The sequence below is a fragment of the Cladophialophora immunda genome, assembly GCF_000835495.1.
Source record: "Cladophialophora immunda strain CBS 83496 unplaced genomic scaffold supercont1.1, whole genome shotgun sequence".
Classification (NCBI taxonomy): Eukaryota; Fungi; Ascomycota; class Eurotiomycetes; order Chaetothyriales; family Herpotrichiellaceae; genus Cladophialophora; species Cladophialophora immunda.
In genome coordinates, this window is record NW_015622541.1 from 7,087,333 (window position 1) to 7,108,665 (window position 21,333).

The window sequence follows — 21,333 nt, forward strand, 5'->3', positions numbered from 1 at the left end:
AGTTGTGGCAAGACATGTGTGGCGACGGAGACAAAAGGTTGCTCAAGAGCCGATATTTCGTCTTGGTCCAGTCCTCCAACATGTTGGACATGGCACCGCTGCGACGACTGTGCATGTTGGACTGAAGCAATGCAATCTTAGCCGACTGCACCCATACATGGACGGAGCGAGGGTCATTGCCTACAATGAATGGAACGGACAGCTCACACTATCACGCTCAATCTAGTCCCACCCTACCTTCCAGGCCTGCAAATTGCGCTTTTGTGTCCTTGATGGCTTCTGCGGCTGGTAATGTTGCACATACAACTTTGGACTGAGTATAACCTGAGAGAATCAACAGGTCTTCTGTATAGAACCAGACCAATATACGAACGCCAACCAAGAGTATTCTCAGCAGTCACGTCTGCCCGCTCTGCACAAGCATGTCAAGCCCGCCCGTCTCACCCAAGTGCGCACTTTTTCTTCCTTCGTGCCAATATCCTCTTCTCATCTTTTTTTGGACATATTCTTATCCTAGCAGGTCGAGGGCGGCATTCCTTACAACCATTTTTCAAATCGCAAGCCTAGAAGCATTCAGCGCCTCCGCTTCAACCTTTTTGATCATAGTTTCTCCTTGCCTCGTTGCAAAGCTCTGGAAGAGAGTAAATGAATCTGCAGATAGCGCAAAGGCCTCGTGGTCTTCTTCAAGAGTACCCATCGACACCGGCACGAGCCCCTGCTAGGAAAGCTGACCAGGGGTAGCGCCATGAGAGACGCGATTGTCAGGTTTCACTGCACACTGGCAGGATTTTCCTTTGAAATCTGCTTCCTCAATAGCTCGATTTGTTGCTTCAACTTTCTCCACAGGATATAGTCATCCAGGTCCTTTTCTTTCTTCGATCCCTCTGCTTCGATCTCCAGCAAATCCCACTGCTCTCGCAGGTCTTCCAGCTTATCATCCCTCGCCGGTGCTTCTCCTACAAGCTCACTATCCTTTTCCCTCGCAATCTCCAAGAGTGCGGTCACAAAGGCTTCCTGAATATACGCAAAAGAAAAGCCGTCGGTGATCTTGGCGGCCGCCGTACATATCTCGTCGGGAAACTCGATCTCTTCGTTGTCGCCCAGCTTCTTCTGCCAATACTGGCAATACTTGACGCGCTGCGAGAAAGTCGGGTTGTCGAACAAGTACTTCCTGTCGAACCTGGACGGGCGCTTGGCGATGCCGGGATCCAGCCTGTCGAGATGGTTCGTGCTGCCGATCATGAAGATGCCGTCGTTCTCAGAGAGGCCGTCCACGGCGTTGAGGAAGAAGCTTCGCACTTGGTCGGTGACGAGGCTGTCGAGGTCTTCGAAGACCAGGTAGCAGGGCGCCTCCTGTCGGGCCTTTTGGAAGATCGTGTCGATGCTGAATTCGGGCGGGACGAAACTGACCAGCGACTTCACGTAGAGCGTCGGTACAGGCGGGCTTCGACTGTACAATGTGTGCATGGTGGCCTTGATTGAAATGGTCTTGCCGTTCCCGGGGGGCCCGTAGAAGATCACACCCCGTTTCCAGGGGACACGAAGACGGTTGTACTGTTCCCTTGAATCGAAGAACCGCTGCACAGTGTCGACGAGATCCTTCTTGAATTCCTTGTCGAGGATCACATCCTCCCAGCGAGACTTCATGATGCTGCGGTAGAGCAGCGGATCCTTCTGCCAGTATCCCTTGTTGAAGACCCAAACTTCATCATGCAAGACAGATTCCCACCGTCCAATGGTGGCCACCAAGGTTCGCGCTGCCGCTTTGTCGCCCAGGATATACTGGTTCCGAACTTGCGGGTACGACAGAAGGCCGTCTCTGCCATCGGCAAAGTACACGAGGAACGTCAGATTCTCCCACTTGTAAATGTAGCTTTCGAAAAACACCTGGTCGGCGACGATCCCATCACCGCCTTCCATGCGCCGGCTCGGCGGGACGAAGAAGGTCCATCTGAGCGAGTCCGGCCAGATTTTGGGGTCGATCTTGCTTTGTTCGAGGACCTCGATGGAGGCCTGGCCCGCTCCGGCATAGGCTTTCAAATTACAATTGAATTCGGGGACGATGGTGATGGGAACGCCAGGGTGGGCGTTGGAGATGGTGTCGAAGATGACCGCATCCGTGTCAACGCGGGACGCTGTGGCGTTGCGGAAAAAGGCGCCAGACACCGATTCCGCGGCTTCCTGAGCATTGTGGAAATCCATTGTTCTTGTTCACTCCCAGCTGTTGGGATGGATCCTTGATTGAACGAAGTCTGCAAGTAGTGGTGGTAAGGTTTGGAATATAGATGGAATAACTGGGGGTATATAGCTCTGCCAGGCACCAGCATTGATCGGCAAGGGAGCTCTCGAGCTCTGCGTCGATCGCGTCTGGGGAGGTTTCAGTTGCACAGCCCCGATCCTTCGAGCTTGGGGGCCAAACATTCAGCCTTGTGGTTTGAAGGCCAGGTCAATAATGTCTTGAGAGACATCCTCCTTCCTCAATAACGCCTTGAGTTGGTTGTCAATCCACGCAAGGGCGATTTTGCGTGTCTCTGCCTTCTTATGTTGGTATGCATTCCAGAAGCTGCCCTCATTCTTTACATCTTGAAGCGCCCCATCAATCAGTTTTTCTAGCTTTCCGTCCGACCTCGTCCCTCTGTTCATGATTCTATGAATGTCGTCGATCAGCACGCAGCTCAACATCCCAAGCATCTGCGGGTCGTGTTGGATGCTGTCAAGCGATCGCTCGTGCAGCATCAGAGATTCCAAACATTGCCGGCATAAATTCCAGAACGTCCACATCTGCACGACTCGGATTGGATGATGCTCTTGTTCGAACATGACAGGATGTACTATCCTGACAAACACTGCCGAGTGCAACAGAGCCTCCGAATACCTCTGCGAGGCGAGTAGTCCAAGGAGCAACTGCTGCCGCAACTGAGGCCAAGGGTATCGGTACAGTGGCCAGCTGCTCGTCTGTGCCAGGCGATGCATGATGTGATTGATGCTGTCAATCTGGGTGTGCTCGAGTCCAGTTTGAGATTGCAGGCCTGCGAAGAATTGCTCCACCTGGTCGCCGGTCTCAGCAACGATGGCACTAATGGCTGGCTGGGCTGCATCAGTGGCCACGGTGTTCAGAGATGGGTGGAATCTGTCTCGAGGAGAGTCTCGACCTCTGGAGCACAAGCTACAACTGCAAGTAAAGAAATACCGAGCCTTCAGTTCCTCTTGTCTCTTGTCAAAGGGGAATGTCGTATCAATATATGAAAGAGTCACTTCCTCGTCTCTGGCGATTGGCTTCAAGGCATGAACAGATATGTTTCCGTAGGGGGGGAAGTCCTCTTGATGACCTACTGCTGGGACGTCAAATCTCACAAATGCATTGGGATCACAAGAGTGATTCAAAAGAGCTGGTTTGGGATGCAGAATCAATCCCAGAGAGTCGAATGTCGGGTTTGTCAGAGTAAAAGAGTTGACAAGCAACTGGAGAGTCAGTCTTGGTTCAGGACCAGCGTTCAATGCATGCTTACAATGCAAGATATTCGCAGTACTGTCTCCTCACTATGGTTGGTACCACAATAAGACTTTATGCCCTTCATCATGATGAAGATATCTTGCCAACGCTGGCCCCCAGCTTTGATCAGGTCCTCTTGATGACTCTCAAGGGTCAGAAGCTGATCCCATTCGGATTGAGAAAGAAGTTGTGCCTTGTGCTGCTTCAGTAGTCGAATGATAGCCCTAGCAGTGCTTGGGAGTATTCGAGGATGCAATCTGCCATAGAGCTTGCACTCTAGCCGATGATACTCTAACCAAGCCCGAGTCTGGCACTTCTGCGCTTGGAGTTAGAACTTTTGCTTCCTGAGTATTCCCCTGTAGCAATATGGTAGCAAGACGCCCAACCTACTTGACCACAAAATTTGACGGCTTTGCATCCACCACACGTCTTCAAAGTCTGACCTTTGGCGTTTTCGGCAGATTGACTAGGATCTCCAGGGGAGCTATAGCAATAATAACAGCGAGTTTGCAGTTGAGGGGTCTCGAGTGCCACCATCAGAGGCCGAGCAACGAAGATGACCTCTGATTTGGGTGCGATATCGTGAACTGCGAATATGCCGTTTCCACGAACTGGCACTTGTTTCGTATAGGCCTTTTCGGCCTTGACCCATTGCTTCAAGGAAGTCGTCATGGTGAGGAGAAGAGGATAGCAGCTTTATCGAAGGCTGCTTCACCTTGAGATACGGAGCCGACTGGTGCTGGTCATGCACGAATATTTTCGCATTAGTCTCGGCATTTCTCGAGGTTGAATATATCAGGCAATTGTCGACTCGAGTAGAGCTTTCATGACCCCTGCCGACCATCCAACCAGCCTAAGATTATTGCAGTTGTGTACAAAGTAGAAATACACCACACGAAATGGTAAAACGGAGTCGCAGTTGATGCCGTGGCGCAGGTTGAACGTTGCCGCTTTAACAGCTAGACTTCAACTCTCTGAAAACTTCATCGCCAATTCTCAGCACTCTCCCTTCCATCACTCCTCCTTCGTCGGGGAATCAACCAAATCATTCATGTGCACCTATAGATATTCCCACCGATTGAACGTCCAACTCCAACATGGCAAGGCAGCGGATACTGTTGACCTAGATTCAATGAAGAAACCAAGTAGGATCTTTTGGGGCGCCAATGAAACTTCCATTAGCGACCTGGCTATTGATCAGGTCTCTCTCTCTACGAGCCTTAGACCTTTTACAAGGTCTGAGTAATTCGAGACCGTCCAGCCCCCCTTATCTCATTTTTCCAGCTCGTCAGAATATACTGACTCAGCTCAGTCTCCCTTTCGGGTCTGCGTTTGCTGCTGCGTACATGTGGCTTTTCAGAACCCTGTCAGTCCGACACCCAAAGTCTCGCTCAGTTCTGTCCCTTCTTCGCTGCCGCCGCCTCCTTGGCCGCTATCTGGGCTTCAGTGTGGTGAGGATCACGAGACTGATGCTTGTTTGCCGCCGCCTCCTTAGCCGCAATCTGTGCTTCGGTGTGGTGTGGCTCCCTGGATTGATGTTTTTTGGCTGCTGCCTCCTTGGCCGCGATTTGTGCCTCTGTGTGATGCGGATCACGCGCCTGGTGCTTTTTCGCCGCTGCTTCCTTTGCTGCAATCTGAGCCTCGGTGTGATGTGGTGATCGCTTGTCAACCCAGGAGCCAAATTCGTCTTCGGTGCTGTCCCAGGGCCCGAACTCGTCGGGAGCTTGAGCACTTCGGGCGCGGTGACCCTTGGCTTGTGCTGCCTCTTTAGCAGCAATTTGAGCCTCTGTGTGATGTGGATCACGAGCCTGGTGCTTTTTCGCCGCTGCTTCCTTTGCTGCAATCTGTGCCTCGGTGTGGTGCGGAGATCGTTTATCAACCCAAGAGCCAAACTCATCTTCGGTACTGTCCCATGGTCCAAATTCATCTGGAGCCTGAGGACTACGAGCACGATGGCCTTTGGCCTTGGCTGCTTCCTTCGCAGCGATCTGGGCCTCCGTATGGTGGCGACGCTCAATATCAGGAATCACCGCCCTGACGACTTTCGACGCCATGGAAGCTAGTGAACCCTGTCTGCTGTCAGTACGACGCAATAAAAGTTGTGTCCAGATTTTACTTACCACATATCTCCTCTCCACATCGTGGCCACGAGCCTCGAGTGTGAATCCAGCAGTGAGTGGCGCGGAGGCCAAAAGGCCAACGACCAAAGCTTTGGTGATCGAGAATGCATGCATCTTTGTTCTTTCGAATATGTTTTCAAAGTGAACTGACCGGCAGTCTTGAGCAATTGGCACAGAAGAAGTGAATAAACAATGGTCACAGACCTATATTGAAGTCAAGTGGAATGAGAGCTTGGGATTGGAATTTGCTGAGGGAGTGATGCAGATTTATATCAGATAAACAGAGTCTTTGAATCTAGGAATGCTGTGGTCCTTGCAGTGAGTATCGCCCTAGCCGTCCGAGACTACCTTTCTCGGTATGGCTACAAGTCTTGACTATTACACTGGAACCGTTAGAATAGGGTCGCATCATGGACGCAGGAAATGCCTCACGGGGTTGAGATCTCCTGGAGTTCTGCGACGAGCGACGCCTGTCCACGGCCTGGACCTGTGTCTGATCGCCATCGCTTTGCTAACAAAACCCAGGATGAGACCCCTAAGCGCCTTCAACCTCAAGAGGTATGTGCCACCAATACCCTCTTAGTTCTGTGGGCACGTCGGTCAATAGAAGAGGTGAGTGATCAGTTTCTAGGAGGCAGGATCCACGTGGAACATCTACCCGCCGCACCTAAGTTCAAGGTCACCATCAATATTGGCGTTTATGAGCTTGTTCTCCGCACGACCCGCATCTGTGTATCACAAAGCATGGTTTAGCCCTCAATCCGCGACCTCCAGCGAGAAGAACATCTCCCAGGAAGCCGTCTCGAAAGGCGTTGACAATGGACAATTCCTCCTTTGGGTTAGTATGGGGTACCGAATGTGGAGTATCACCAACATCTCCACAACGGGGGCAGTTGTTTGACCACTCCCTCCCCGGGCGCTACGCCATTCTGAAGCAGCACGTTGTGGGAAAGCTTTTCAGGTCTTGTCGCGACGCTTTGAAACCGAAAATGTGTTACAACTAGAGAATGGAGAAAGGCAGAGTATATGGCAACTTTACGCGGCCATATGCATGCTTGGACCAATTCGTGCGTCGCAGTGCTGGACTGATGTTCAATGCAAGTCTTCTTGACTCTTGCAGAACTTTTCCCCGTTTCCCAGGCCTCTTTCTGGCAACATTGATCTCTTCCAGTACAAGCTTTGATGTACGCTGACTGAATCTTCCTACCTGGAACTTCAAAAATGGATTGCAAATACCAGCCGTTGACTCCAGTCATCGAAAAGCCTCGCGCCGAATCTCTCGATTCCTGTTCAACACTTGGTGACTTGGAGGATCTACAAATCCCGCTAACATCTGGTTCGAGCGCCTGCCATGGTCAGAGGCTGAGCATTCTGCGCCAATTTCTCACCTCAAATTGGCTATGGATGGTTCATGCGATTCTGCTTCTCACATCTTGCACGTTATTCACCCTTTCTATCACGATCCGATCATCAACCTTAAAACATGTACGAGAGTTTTCTGCTTGGTGTAAGTAGTCCAGTCAAGTGGCAAGCCATGCAGAATCACATGAGCTGACCGAGCATGCCGACAGCCCCTGCAGATACGGCCGTCAAGTTCAACTCCGTGAGGTATAACATCACAACAAACGGGAATAGGTTCGTCGGTGCTGGGCCTGAGGTGGACAAGGCCTGGCGCGAGATTTCCTATGATGGTACGGATTCGGCTGCCGAACCTCTGTTATCATGCTCAATATCTAACGTGTCTCTCAAAAATAGTTGGAGACCAATGGATCTCGAAATCTGACATCAAACACCTCGACATGCCGGATTCATCACTTGAAGTCAACCACCCAGAAACGGGCGAGGAAGGTTATCGAGTTGGGATGGAGGTATTTCATCAGCTCCACTGCATTAATCTCCTCCGTCGAGTGACGTACAAGGAGTATTACGAGCCTCTGGGAGGGGAGTTTGCAAAGGGGCCTGAGGAGTTGCAAAGACATACCGGTATGCCAACTTTCACCTTCACTTTTGGTTAGGGAGAATTGTGGCGAAGATCCATTCCTGCTAACTGTATTGCGAAAACACCAGATCACTGCATCGAGGTTCTCCGGTTAAACATACAATGCAACGCCGACGTAGGACTCTTCACTTTCTACATGATCGAAGGTGATCCGTTGGCCTGGCCAGAGCTTAACTCCAAGCACGTCTGCCGGGATTTTGACCGGGTGCGCCGGTGGGCCTTGGATCACTCGGTCGGGAATATGGAAGTTCTTTCCTGAAAGACAGACGGTCTTGCAACTCGGAGAACTTCCAACCTAGATTAGAACTTTTGGTAGAATGAGCGGTTAACCTCTGTCTCTTTCCTCAAACTCAATCAACTTGCAGTGCTTTTCGAACTTACCGATGCTTTGCAGGAGCGGCCCTCTCTAGACTAGCCCAACTCCTGCAGTGAGGAGCCTAAGCTGCGTCGTTCTCGATCAATTTCCCCTTCGAGTCTGATACATGGAGAGATCGCGTCCAATTCGCGTGGGTCAGGGAAGCTTGACGATTTGGTAATGGAAACGCTCGCGCAATGAATTCCTCCGCCACGCCTCGTCTCACATCAAGTCGTGAGTTGTGAGAGCCGCAAGAGACTAGATCAATCAGATTTCAAAGATGTGGGGGTGTAATGTGTATCAGCGCGGACTAACCAGTTCAGAGAAAGCCACTGTTGCTCTTCGGGTTCGAAACAAGGCTTGCTCATTAACGATTGTCGATGTGGAAAATGTCGCATGGTTAAAAATGGAGTCGAGTTTCAACACTGGCTCTATGGGCCTCGCTTGAACGGCCATCAGGCTCTGATCGACCTAGTCAGCCTCATCGGCCCCCTGCATTCGACCCCCTGGTGCCCCAGAATGTTGTGGAGTACAGTATGTAACCAGCCGGGCGGAACCTCGGCGCGTCCGCCAATTCTTTCTCTGATGTGATAGTCCAAGACTTCAACAGTCTCGACTATAGACAAGACCAATCCACCAGACCAATACTGCGAATACGGCTCACAGACCCTATGGAGCAATGGTGTCGCCAGCGGATAAAACGGCATTCGATGTGGCACCGCAGACTAAGATTACAACGCGCTTTCCAGGTGGATGCTAGCCATGCTATTCATCAACCATCTCATCGAAAGCTCAAACGTGTGATACGGTTTCATGGTAAGCCTCCTTGGCTGGAGCTTGATCCAGGGCGTTAGAAAGGAATATGCTTCTGATCCATTGTGAGCACATCACTGCTCCCCCCTAACGCCCATAACTTTCACCTCCAGCCTTTTCTGGATCTCATTGATGTTGGCTGCAATCTTGTTTCTGCACTGCTACCCTGTTTCCGTCCCCTACTGTTGCCCTCTGCTATTTTGTATTATTCCCCATACTTGACACCATGTCTTGCTCAGCGGATGAAAGCACACATCCCATGCTATCGCAGCACAGAATCCGAGATGAGGAAGACGAGGATATTCCACTTGAGGACAGCGAATCAGACGTGACAAGAGTCTGCCATACGGCGCCATTTGGCAAAATGAACCGTCTACGAGCACGGAGCCCCTCGGACATGTCAATATGGTCTTATAGCGCTCCCAATCCACAGACAAGAGGACGGCAGCGGCTTGTCGCCGCCGTGGCTTGGTTTCGCTGGGGGATGGTCGTGATGTTGCAGACTGTCATTTTAGTCCTGCTGTGGCGGCAGAGCCTGAAAGGGACAGGAGGAGAAATGGATCCAATATTGAGAGGCAAAACAGTCGAGACCGGCGGCGACATCAATGGGATTTACAAAACAAGTAAGCACTTCATCTCTATACACCGCCCTCTGAGATCCTAATGTGACTCCACGTCGTGCATTCGAAAGTCCATCTGGATCAGCCACTGACTGATTGTGTTCAGCATCACATGCCTATACATTCTTAAAGCCCGACCCAGACAGATTTATCCCCAATATGACATCGAACGACAACCGGTTGGAGATACGGAGGAATTGGGACTTACTTATGCCATGTAAGCAGACCTGGAAGACACTGACAGTTCCAGAGCTGTCGCTAACTTGGATTGGCAACAGTGGGTAGTGGCAGCGTTGCGATCCCAGACTACCGCGATCATCCGCTTCTCGGAGACCCGATTACAGACGATCCCATTCGTTCTGGGCCGCTTTTCGAGGCGTCATGGACGCACGCCTTGCATTGCGTTAGTCGCGACCCGCTGTCCTTTTCTTGAACAAAAAAAAAAATTGAAGCTGACCAAAACAGTTATACTATGCCGTGGATAGCTACCACCAACTCATTGTCAACGGACGCACAGACAACGATAACCCGTACCATGCAGCCCACTGCTTCGAGTACCTTCGCAACAGCATTCTGTGTAACCTCGACATGACATTGGAGGGGTCGATGTCGACGCCAGATGACAAGGAACGTGGCCAGCCTCACGTATGTCGCAACCGAGAGGAGGCTATTGCCTGGATTGAGGCGAGAAGGGTGGACGATTTGCAGGACATTGTTGGACCATGATCCTGGATGAGTACATGTCTATGATCACAGTCCGCACGATATAGAGAATAAATGCTTAACATCAAACCGATCTTCCAGCTATGTCCAAAGTGATAATGCGTGTCTTCTGGGAGCAGGGGAGCTCGGGAACCATATTTCCTCCACGGCTAAACCTCGGAAGAAATTTCAACTCCGCAGTGCGGCACTCGCTCCAAATTTTATTTTCCCTGCGCTGCGGTCATTGATATTCTTCATATTCCCACGAGTTGGCGGCGGAGGTGGTGAAGGGCTGCGGAACAACATGGAGTCACAAGCCAACAGGCCTCATCGGCCGTCCAAAGAGAAGAAACAGCCCAAAAAGGGAGAGAAGAACGTCAAGGCCTTCGCCGTCGCCAGGCCTGGGCGACTTGCAAAGCAAGCGGTGCGGTCTAGCGACATCAAGGAAAAGCGCCTTCATGTACCCCAAGTCGACAGAATTCCGGAAGAAGCCCCTCCTATCGTCGTTGCCGTCGTTGGCCCTCCCGGCGTCGGAAAGACCACCCTCATTAAAAGCCTGATCAGACGCTACGCAAAACAGACGCTGTCGCACCCGACGGGCCCTCTTACCGTGGTGACCTCCAAGAGAAGACGCCTCACCTTTCTAGAATGTCCCTCCGACTCGCTCGCTGCCATGATCGACGTTGCGAAGATCGCCGACATTGTCCTCCTCATGATCGACGGCAACTACGGTTTCGAGATGGAGACGATGGAGTTCCTCAACGCCCTGAGCGTTTCTGGCATGCCGGGGAACGTCTTTGGCATCCTCACACACTTGGACTTGTTCAAAAAGCAGAGCACGCTCCGCGCGGCCAAAAAGAGGTTAAAACACAGGTTCTGGTCGGAGCTGTACCACGGGGCAAAACTGTTCTATCTGTCTGGTGTGATCAACGGACGATACCCTGACCGCGAGATCCACAACCTATCGAGGTTTCTCTCGGTCATGAAAAATCCCAGACCGCTGATATGGAGGAACAGCCACCCGTATTGCCTCGCAGACCGTTTCCTGGACGTGACACCGCCCACGGAGATTGAAGAGAATGAGAAATGTGATAGGCAGGTAGCACTGTACGGCTATCTTCGAGGCACAAACTTCCCAGCGGAGGGCGCGCGAGTGCACGTCCCGGGCGTGGGAGACTTGACAGTCAAAGAAATTGAAGCTTTGCCCGACCCCTGTCCAACCCCCTTCCTCGACCAGGCGATAGCCAAAGCGACGGGAAAAGCTCACCGACGAAAACTGGGCGAGAAACAAAAAGTTCTTTTTGCACCCATGTCTGATGTTGGTGGCGTTCTGGTTGACAAAGATGCCGTCTACATAGACGTGAAGACGAATACTTTTGACCGGGAGGCAGAAGACGCAGACGAGAGAGGGCTTGGCGAACAACTTATGATGAGTCTACAGTCGGAACGGAAGTTACTTGGGCAGGCGGACATTGGCGTCCGGCTGTTCCAGGGCGGTCGACAGCTCACATCGGATGATCCTGCGGAGAACGATACTGGCCGTAAGACGAAAAGGGGGATTCGAGCGTTTGGTGACAAGGGCGAATATGCCGAAGACATCGAGGACGATGAAGACGAAGGGTTTGTCAGTGGGGAGGACGATAGCGAGGCAGACGAGGACGAAACCAACGATTTCCCCGAGCATTCGGGAAGACCAGGGTTCATCGCTGAAGATGAATCCGTCGAGCGTGAGGGCGAAGACGATGTTGCATTTGCTGAAAGCGACTCCGACATGGGCTCCGTCTCAGGTGACGATGACGGCAGCAGGGATTTCTCAGCTGATGAGCTTGAGGCTTCTGATGAAGAGGATGAGGACGATGGAGGTCTTCGTTGGAAAGAGAATCTTGCTGAAAGTGCTCGAAAATTGCATTCCAACAAAGTCGCTTTCCGAGCTGCCGATCTTTCCAGATTGATGTATGATCTCACTCTATCGCCCTCCCAAGTAATGTCGAAATGGGCCGGACAAAAGGTGGGAGAGGACGTGGCTGCTGGCGAGGATGAAGATGAAGACGATACCTTCTTCAAGAAAGCAAAGACTGATCAAGAGACCACCCTTGAGGACCGACAGACGCCCAAGTACGATTATGACGCATTGGCTGAGAAGTGGGAGGATGAGGAGCATATCCAATCACTGATGTCCCGCTTCACCAAAGGCTCAATTGCTACTGGAGGTAATGCAGATTCAGAGGCCGAAGGCGAGGAGGCTGAGGACTACGAAGATGACGAATCTGATGAAGGGGATGGTGAATTTGAAGATCTGGAAGCGGCAGCGGACGAAGACTCAAAAGCTACAGCTGAGCTCACCCTTGAAGAAGAGCGGGCTCAAAACGCCAAACGAAAAGAAGAACTGAAGTTACGCTTCGAGGAAGAAGACCGAGAAGGCTTCGCTAATGCCGCAAAGAAGGATATCGAAGCAGCAGAGCAAGAGTTTGGCGAGGATGAGTGGTACGACGCGCAAAAAGCGATGCTTCAGAAGCAAGTTGACATCAATCGAGCAGAGTTTGACAGCCTCGACCCCGTCTCGCGAGCAAGAGCCGAGGGATTTAAGGCCGGGAGCTATGCACGGATAGTGTTGGACAAAGTGCCTTACGAATTTGTGCGCTCGTTCAATCCGAAACTACCTGTTATCGTTGGGGGACTGGCACCTACTGAAGATCGGTTTGGATTTGTGCAGGTTCGCATCAAGCGACATCGGTGGCACAAGAAGATCCTCAAGACGAACGATCCACTCATCTTCTCCCTCGGCTGGCGGCGGTTTCAAACATTGCCTCTTTATTCGATATCGGACTCGCGGACTCGCAATCGAATGCTGAAATATACCCCCGAGCATATGCATTGCTTCGGCACCTTTTATGGACCGCTCGTTGCCCCAAATACTGGATTTTGCTGTGTCCAGTCATTCTCCAACGCCAATCCAGGGTTCAGGATAGCAGCGACCGGGGTGGTGCTGAATGTTGATGAGACCACCGAGATCGTCAAGAAGCTGAAGTTGACGGGACACCCATACAAGATCTTCCGCAACACAGCCTTCATTCGCGATATGTTCAACTCGTCTATCGAAATTGCCAAGTTTGAGGGGGCAAGCATCCGCACCGTTTCTGGGATTCGTGGACAGATCAAGCGAGCCCTCAGCAAGCCTGAAGGGCACTTTCGAGCGACCTTCGAGGACAAGATCCTCATGTCTGATATTGTTTTCTTGCGAGCATGGTATCCGGTCAAGCCACATCGATTTTACAACCCAGTCACGAATCTCCTAGACGCGCCTCCCACAGGCGGTGCAGATGCTGGGGAAGAAGGACAAGGCCTTGATGATGGATCTAACGGATGGCAGGCCATGCGTCTGACCGGCGCCGTGCGAGCGGCGATGGGTATACCAACTCCCTTGGTGAAAGATTCAGCATACCACAAGATTGAACGGCCAGTTCGTCACTTCAATCCGCTGCGGGTCCCACGGACTCTGGCCGCGGATCTTCCATTCAAATCTCAAATCACACAACAAAAGGCACGCAAGGCACCAACATACCTCCAGAAACGAGCAGTTGTCCTGGGAGGAGAAGAGAAGAAGGCACGCGATCTCATGCAAAAACTGCAGACCTTGCGAAATGAGAAAGCTGAGAAGAGGGCCAAGAAGCAGGAAGAAAGACGGGCCGTGTATCGTAAGAAGGTGGCCGAGAACCTGGAGAAGAAGGAAGAGCGAGAGAAAAGAGAGCGAGACGAGTTTTGGAGACGAGAGGGCCGCAAGCGAAAGACAAACGAGGGGAGCGGCGGAGGAGGAGGGAAGCGGCCCAGACGATGATTGTCTATGTGGTCTATTTAGATGATACGATACATGCGATGTCAAAGATGATACCCCTTCACTGTGAATATGAAAGACAGCAATGGAATTTGAGGAACGGTGGAGTCGTATGCTCAAAGCGGATAACACACAGCCCATTGGAAGAGGGAGTTGGAGGCGACGGCGAGGGAGACGAGGCCGAGGCGATCACCGCTGCAGGCGTAATATGACGAGGCCGTGCAGCGAAAAACGGAGCAAAGGAGCATAGCGCGTGCCAACGTGCCAACGGCCAGACGCAGATGCCACGAGCAAAACTCTGTCACCATACCTTAGACAGGTTACAGGTACCTAGGTCCTCACACCCAACGGCGACATGGCGAGGTGAGCCCTTGAACCTGGCCCTCTTTGTCGCTGCCGCCCTTGGATGCGCGTGCGCTCTTCCTCTCCTCCAGATTCCCGTCTTCATCTCGCCTATCCAACCCGATAACAACGCGTCGGCTGTGGCCCGAACACGCGTTGCAACGCAATCAGGTCCTCGCCCCACCATCGTGACCAGCCTGCGAGGTTTGGAACTCGCTCGCTCCACCGCTACCACACGAGCCACGACCGCTGCGACACGCGACGACGCTGCGCTGTCTCATCGTTCCTCTCTTGTTCTTACTCCTGGTGCCCATCGTCCTCCTTATACGAGAACGTCGCGGTCCGTACCCCTCGATATTCGAGCCCTGCTATCTCTCACAATCGGGCGACCGTACGCCGCCGAATGACCGAGTCGAATATGCAGCATGCCACGGTGCATGATGCTTCAGCCATGCCGGATCCACCTGACTTGACACCTGCACCCTTACCGCCCGAGTCTCTCCATTCCGCTCCTCCTTCGCGAGACTCGAGCGATACCCATTCCTCCAAACCGACAGACCTCAAACTGTCCACCAGCGTGAAGAATCCGTCTGCGGACCATGACGAAGTATCGCCCACTACTTCTGCCATATCGAGCCATGGGGGATCACAAGCCACAGAAACTCTTTCACAGCAGGAGGAGCGGCTGAACGGGGAGACTGCTCAGGTCGAGGGAGGCAAACGCGAAAAGACCGACTCCACCTCTCAAAGTCCTCCACCAAATACATCCTCGGGTATTAAACGTACCGCGAGTGGTGAAGTCAAGAGAGCCAGTGTGGACGCGGTGGAAGACGGTATCCCCAGACCTAACGGTATCGGTCATGCTCATACATCGAGCACTGTCTCGAACCAGACAAAGGGCAATGTCCTCGAAGTAAGTCGTCCACGTCTCTCCGTATGAGTTTGAAGTTCTAACGTAAAGCAGCTCTCACAGCAGTTGCGCACCAAACTGAAATATGCCATGGTCAAAGTCCAGAACGGTTGGCAGGCTCGCTCCTTGGACGAGGTCGAGTCCTTAGCATCCCAATCACCACGGTCGACCGTGTCCGGATTCCAAAATCTCCATGACCAGCAGTTGCTTTCGCCCAGGACCGCCATGTCTAGAAAGTACCAGCGCGAGTCAAGCGAGAGTGAATCGTCCGATAGCACTGTCGCTCTCGAAAGCCGCGGGCTTGTGAATATGGTTGGCAGTCCTCCAGTTCCATCCCGTCGCGCTCTCGCTCCTCCGGCCGATATTGTTCCTGGTTCACGCCGGCGTCCGACTCCAAACGCTGTCTTTCAGAGCGTCAACGGGATCCACGCCCAGACTCGGAACCTACATTCGTCGAGGCCGCATACGAATCAACGGACTCCGAGTCAGAATGCTGCGATGGAAGCAGATGCTGTTGAAACCCTTCTTTTCATGGCCAGCCCGAACAACTCAGGATACAACCCACCCTCCCACGCTTCACAAGATTCTTCCCTCCGGTCCGCACAGGTGTTCTCATCACAGACCTCACCCCTGCGAACTCAGTTCAGCCAGACATCGGTCACGTCACCGAAGAAAGTGGTGTTTTCCGATGCCGGCTCCACGGAGCCTGCCTTTGACAAGGCAGCCCTCATTGACCGCATGCTGGACGAGTTATCCGACGACAGCGACGATGAGTTGGAGCAAGCCTTTCGACTTGCGGAGAAGAGCAAGATCTCGGCGCCACTCTCTACGTGACATTTATCTACATCTACCCTTGTGCGTGTCAGCGGCGTTTGAAGAGACCTCACTCTGCGCACCGTGTGCAGTGAGGCTACGAGGACTATGACTTGTACAGCGATCTTGCATGTCATCTCGAAGGCGGTTCAGTTGGCTTACATATTGGGGAATCCCATGTTGTTGTATATGCGCATGCCACATTTGGAATCCTAAGCTTATGGACTTTGTTTTCTCTTTTGTACTTTTTCCCTTTCTCGCTTACAAAGTGATCATTCCGGAACCCCGAGTCCATCCTCTCCATTTGACCCTTAAACTGCCGTTTGTGTTTCGAGGCCTGAGGGAACCAAAACATCTACGAATAACTCCCATCGACGTCAAGACAAAGGGAAGTCATAATACCTGCTGGGATATTACTGGCATTGAGGTTTGCCTGCCCTTTTCCCTGACTGGATGCGAGAATAACGCAGGGCTTCCCCCACCACGAAATGCCCCTTTCTCCTGCCAAGCAGTCGTCCGGGTCTCTTGGACCATGTGAGAAGGTCCGGTGCCATCAGCAGAATAGTGTCCTAGACAGTTGGAATGAACCATGGGCGTGATAGAATTCCTCGCCGAACGGATTTGGGTACGGATTATGGACTATTCGCCTCTTGGACTTGGCTGCAGACGTTCTCACCGGATTTTCGAATTGTGGCTCGGTGGACGACAGGCTGTGATAGATCGTTCGCCAAAGGACTCGCTCTCGTTATTAACATCAAAGAACCAACTTCTTGCCTCAACTTGCAAGCATTCAATCACGCTCAAGGCCAGAATAGTGGGTGCACGAGTGCTGTGGTGTGGTGATACATGTACATATACCCAGGTTAAGATAAACAGAGGTGGGACTGATGCAAGATCTGAACTGGTTCGCTGAACCGTGCCCACCTTTCCAATTGTCAAGGGAGCGAGCCTTGGCGCCAAGGTCTCCGCCGCTCTCCGCAGCCTCAGCCTCAGCCTCAAAGGTTCATGGACTGGCCCTCGGACTACCAATATGCCCGTGATATTTCAGCTCGGGTTGCGTCCTTCATCATTCGTGGGAAACCAACACCGATCTCGAGAGGCAAACCTAGAGTTCGAGCGCTTGCACACCCCCTAGGACTTTTGCCCGCATCGAAATACGAAACTGCCTGGTCAACCTGGGGTTCTTTGGGGCTCCCTGGCAACATATCTGCTGAAGCTTCGTCAAGAGAGCTCGGATGACAATTCTGCCTCGTATTCAGCCTCAAATGGCGGAACACCTGACTCAACCACCGAGCAGCATCTCAATGCTATCCTTCCCATTACTAAGTGCGAAGAACGAAGCTGAAAAGGTTGGTCAGTAGGCGTTAGTATATTACTTCAATGGCCTGTTCTGGTCTCGAAGAATCTGTGCCTTCATCCTCTCCTCTGCGGTCATTCTAGATCCCACTTCACACTGAATACCCGGCATCACAGAAGTAGTAGCTGCGGCTCTCGCTATGCGGTGGTACACCTTGACTAGTCCCATTTTCTTCCTTCTGTGGCTCTCGTCGAGCATAGCGAACCCAGTAGGCGCCAGTGCACCACATGGACTACCTCTCCAGAAGAGAGCGGTCCCGCCTCCGCCAACGGACACCACCTTCATCAACACGGTCCTGACACGAATCAACGCCTATCGCGCCTTGCATTCCGCGCCAGCCGTGAGCTGGGGCGCGACGCTAGCGCAAGCCGCAAAGACCGCCGCCACGAGATGTAGCCCGGTCCACACCGTGAGTTGCCCCATGATCCCTTGCACAGCATCCCCCCCCCCCAAAGCCTAGCCAATCTAGTCAACCCGTTCGACACAGCTTTCTCACTGACCTACCATTCGCCCGAATAGCCGAATAACCCGTATGGCGAGAACATCTACAACTTCTGGCTCACGCCCAAGACCACGGTCCCCAATTTCGGCCTGTTGCTGAAGAAGGGGATCGACTGGTGGTACAGCGAGGTCGGGACCTACTTCTCGTGGGCGGTGGACCACTCTCCCCAATACCACTTCACGCAGCTGGTGTGGAAGGGCACGACCAAGGTCGGCTGCTCGTGGTCGGCCAACCAGTGCGCGACCGCGAACGGCGACTACTACCTCGTCTGCGAGTTCCAGCCCAAGGGCAACATCGCGGGGCAGTTTGACGCCAACGTGCTGGACGCTTAACGCAGAGAGAGAAGTGGGGGGGACGAGAGAGTAAGAGAGACGTCCGCAAAGATTGGGGTCTTGAGAGTATGGCATTAGCGGTGATTTTCTTTCGAGTGTGTGTCGAAGCGAGAAGCGTCCGCCCCAGGAAAGTGTGTGGAGTGCCTTCGTGCGGTCTTTTATTGATTATGTCTGGGACCCTCCACTAACGAGCTCAGGCATATTTGTTTATTGGAGCCTTGTATGTCCAGCAAATGCATACGAGCAAATAGCTGATTCTAGCACTATATAATCACGCCACATCAATCCACGTCTTTGGCCAGAGTGACCAAAATTGTTCTATCATATTTTTTTTTCAGTCTTTTCGACATCTGCGAGAGCGCCCCACCTCATCGTTCGAGCCACGGATCTACATCTACAGTGAGATGCTACATCACGTTATCCTTGTCGGAAGGCACTATCTACAGATCAGATGTCGGGATCAACCATGCACTGAGTCAGCGCAGCCCCTTAAGGCCTGAAGAAAGGGTCGAAATTGAGGACGGAATATGAAATGCAGGACCGTCCCCCCGATCACGATTCTAGATTCCTCACGTTATCGCTCAGCCATGTCTGGCACGAATAGAAAGAAGAAATCTCAACAGCCAAGGGAGCGGTCAACGTGAAGACGGATAGAAGCGTATCTGGGTCCTTGATATCTAAGCCTAGCCCGCCTCCCCCCCATCTCTTTCACCCCGGACGTCCTTGGAAAGGGACGACGCCCATTCAATGGGGCCGCGGATACACCTTGCGCACCGACTCGCGCTGCACCATGTTCGCCCACCAGCGCCGCGTCCTGGGCCCGACGTGGAAGCCCGGCACGGATTTCCGGAGCAGCGCCTCCAGGGGCGCGAAGTCGTCCATCTGCGCGCTGCCGGCGCCCCACAGCGCGTGCGCCAGCCAGGGGACGATGTGCAGGTCGGCCAGCGTCGGGTCCGGGCCCGGGCCCGCGGCGTAGGGCAGGACGAGCAGGGCCTCGAGCCTGTCGACGCCGGCGGCGAACCCACGGTACTCGGCGCGGCTTCTCTCAAAGAACTCCCGGAGCGCGGGGGAGTCGTTGGTCGACGATGATGATGATGATGCGGCGGCGTAGTGTTTGTGGATGGCGCCGTTCGTGTCCCGGCGCGAGCGGTAGAAGGCGCTGTCGGGAAACTCTGCGCAGTACCGCTCCAGCGTGTCCTGGCGGGCGGCGAGGAAGGCGCGGAACGGACTGCCTTGTTTGGCCGCGAGCTCTTCGGCGTCGCGGGCGGCGAGGAGGATGATGTTGGTGCTCACCTCGGGTGAGTGGACGAGGTCGATCAGCTCCTTCATCCTGCGCGATGTCGCGTGGTCATCCTCCTTGGGCGAGAGGTCCAAGCCCGACGGACGCGAGTCGTTGAGGTAGACCAGGATGTCGGTGCTGTCGATCAGTGCTTCCGGCAGTGCAGGGCTGGTCAACGACGGGATGGTCCCGTTGGGGTTGATCTTGACATAGTCGGGATGGAAATTGCCGGCGCCCACTTGAGCAGTAGAAGGGAAGCCCGTAGTCAGCCAGGAGGTCTTGTAGGAAGCGACGCAGGGAATGTACTTACGCAAGTCAATGTTTTCCACTTCGTAGCTCCCTTTAGCGTACCCTTTCTCCACGAGGCCGAGAAGGGGGACACCCGCCCATTGGGAAGCGGTGGAAGAGTAGATTTTGAAAAGCGGCTTCGAGTCCTGCATTGTCTCGGGATAATTGTCTGAGTGGAAGAGTCCTGTCGAGGAAAACCGGCGTAGCTCGTGTAGATAGTCGCGAGATGAAGTATAAAACAGCTACTGTTGGAGATATAAAGTCTTGTCGGTTCTTCGGTAGTATGCAAAAGTGATAAGTGCGTATGTCTGTCTCAAACCTGGTCTGCGAAGGAAGATCCAGCATGACTTTATACCCTCAACAGTCGCAGATGTCGTCGCGAATATGGAGTAGGTCCATTGAGTAATGCAAAATGTGGTATACCGCATTCGGCAAGGACCGCGCATTCTGATTCGCTCAGAACCTGGAACGTCGAATTCTAATGTTTCCAAATCCTTGGCGCGTCGCTGCTGGTGGCAAGTATAGATCCATAATCAGCAGCATCTGCGAGGCTTAATAATGAATGGATTCGTGGGGATCTCCAGCCTTAGCGATGCATCATTGAGTAACAGCGAAGCGCTCGGTAATGGCCAGCCTTTCTTCTACGGAGAGACGATGGTAGCACGGTGGCCGAATTATTCAGTCGAAGATCGCAGGAAAAGGCTGTTTAATCGGTTGTTTTCTTTTACGTTATATTTCCACAAGATCCCCTGAGCGCTCAGCCTCGTGGATCCGAAAATGCCGGGAAGAAGCTCAGTCGCTGTTGCCAGATGTGTTGCGAGAAGTATGGTGGGAGAAAAGGGAGCCTGCGACAATTCTTGCGGAAACTGATGCTTTTCTGTTTCATTTCCCGGGCGTGGAATTGGCAGCGCATTTTTGAGAGAGCCAGAGGGTTATGTTGAAGCCTTCTCGCAGTATAGGCGATGAGTGCTAGAGTCCATCATTAGTCGAGTTACGCCGTACAAATCTCAACTGCTTAATGCATTCGTGGGGGAAGCCTTCAAAAGTCTGGGTCAGTTCTCTCGTCCCTTCACTTTGATCCTAGACAAGGCATGAGTTTATACAAGTTCCTCGCCAGCTAGCAAATCTATCTTGCAACAACAGACGAGCCAGCAGTGGTGACGACCCCTTCTATACAAAAGCGACCCGACGTCAGCACATACTTACCTAGGTACCTGCCTAGTCACTGCGGTGTCCCCTTTCCGACACCTCCAACTCTTACTCGCTGTTGCGCCAACGCTTGAGCCTCGGGCCAGTCGGCTAAGCCCGCGCGAAGGATGCCTCCAGGATTCTGGTTTTCTTACAAGGCGCCGACTGACTCGGCAGTGGGACCTCGATCGCAGGCCATGGCTTCCCCTCATATTGTATTCGGTACCGACATTCAATCTACGCCCCGTTAAAAGGTGGATGTTTATTTGTCCGCTTTCGATTCGACTCGTCACGGGCGTGGTGCGGCGAGACATCCCCCTGGATCCCGAGGACACCAACGAATTGGAAGACTGGCCCAGCTCGAGGCCGAGTCTTTGCTTGGATAGAC

The 21,333-nt window shown here is 52.9% G+C and overlaps 7 protein-coding genes across 7 annotated transcripts; 4 read left to right on the plus strand and 3 right to left on the minus strand.

The window, feature by feature from the left end:
* Nucleotides 1–179: 179 nt before the first annotated feature.
* PV07_02066 (uncharacterized protein) lies at nt 180–2,305 on the minus strand. Its single transcript, XM_016388656.1, has one exon. It carries the CDS (start codon nt 2,200–2,202, stop codon nt 769–771), a length of 1,434 nt encoding a protein of 477 aa, XP_016255584.1. The 5' UTR covers nt 2,203–2,305; the 3' UTR covers nt 180–768.
* A 116-nt stretch (nt 2,306–2,421) lies between these two features.
* PV07_02067 (uncharacterized protein) lies at nt 2,422–4,335 on the minus strand (the record flags this gene model as incomplete). The annotated part of the gene is made up of 3 exons (XM_016388657.1): nt 3,884–4,335; nt 3,510–3,809; nt 2,422–3,462 (listed from the first exon to the last, which is right to left on the minus strand). The coding sequence occupies exons 1-3, from the start codon at nt 4,163–4,165 to the stop codon at nt 2,422–2,424; spliced, it is 1,623 nt and encodes a 540-aa protein (XP_016255585.1). The 5' UTR covers nt 4,166–4,335.
* Nucleotides 4,336–4,812: 477 nt separating this feature from the next.
* PV07_02068 (uncharacterized protein) lies at nt 4,813–5,727 on the minus strand (the record flags this gene model as incomplete). The annotated part of the gene is made up of 3 exons (XM_016388658.1): nt 4,813–5,091; nt 5,302–5,562; nt 5,614–5,727. The coding sequence occupies 3 exons, from the start codon at nt 5,725–5,727 to the stop codon at nt 4,885–4,887; spliced, it is 582 nt and encodes a 193-aa protein (XP_016255586.1). The 3' UTR covers nt 4,813–4,884.
* A 1,107-nt stretch (nt 5,728–6,834) lies between these two features.
* PV07_02069 (uncharacterized protein) lies at nt 6,835–7,871 on the plus strand (the record flags this gene model as incomplete). The annotated part of the gene is made up of 4 exons (XM_016388659.1): nt 6,835–7,120; nt 7,185–7,304; nt 7,369–7,596; nt 7,681–7,871. The coding sequence occupies 4 exons, from the start codon at nt 6,835–6,837 to the stop codon at nt 7,869–7,871; spliced, it is 825 nt and encodes a 274-aa protein (XP_016255587.1).
* A 1,135-nt stretch (nt 7,872–9,006) lies between these two features.
* Nucleotides 9,007–10,126, plus strand: PV07_02070 (uncharacterized protein; the record flags this gene model as incomplete). Its single annotated transcript, XM_016388660.1, has 4 exons — nt 9,007–9,403; nt 9,507–9,617; nt 9,679–9,803; nt 9,866–10,126. 4 exons carry the CDS (start codon nt 9,007–9,009, stop codon nt 10,124–10,126), a joined length of 894 nt encoding a protein of 297 aa, XP_016255588.1.
* A 280-nt stretch (nt 10,127–10,406) lies between these two features.
* Nucleotides 10,407–13,937, plus strand: PV07_02071 (uncharacterized protein; the record flags this gene model as incomplete). The annotated part of the gene is made up of 1 exon (XM_016388661.1): nt 10,407–13,937. The coding sequence occupies one exon, from the start codon at nt 10,407–10,409 to the stop codon at nt 13,935–13,937; it is 3,531 nt and encodes a 1,176-aa protein (XP_016255589.1).
* A 790-nt stretch (nt 13,938–14,727) lies between these two features.
* Nucleotides 14,728–16,020, plus strand: PV07_02072 (uncharacterized protein; the record flags this gene model as incomplete). Its single annotated transcript, XM_016388662.1, has 2 exons — nt 14,728–15,189; nt 15,241–16,020. 2 exons carry the CDS (start codon nt 14,728–14,730, stop codon nt 16,018–16,020), a joined length of 1,242 nt encoding a protein of 413 aa, XP_016255590.1.
* Nucleotides 16,021–21,333: the final 5,313 nt, after the last annotated feature.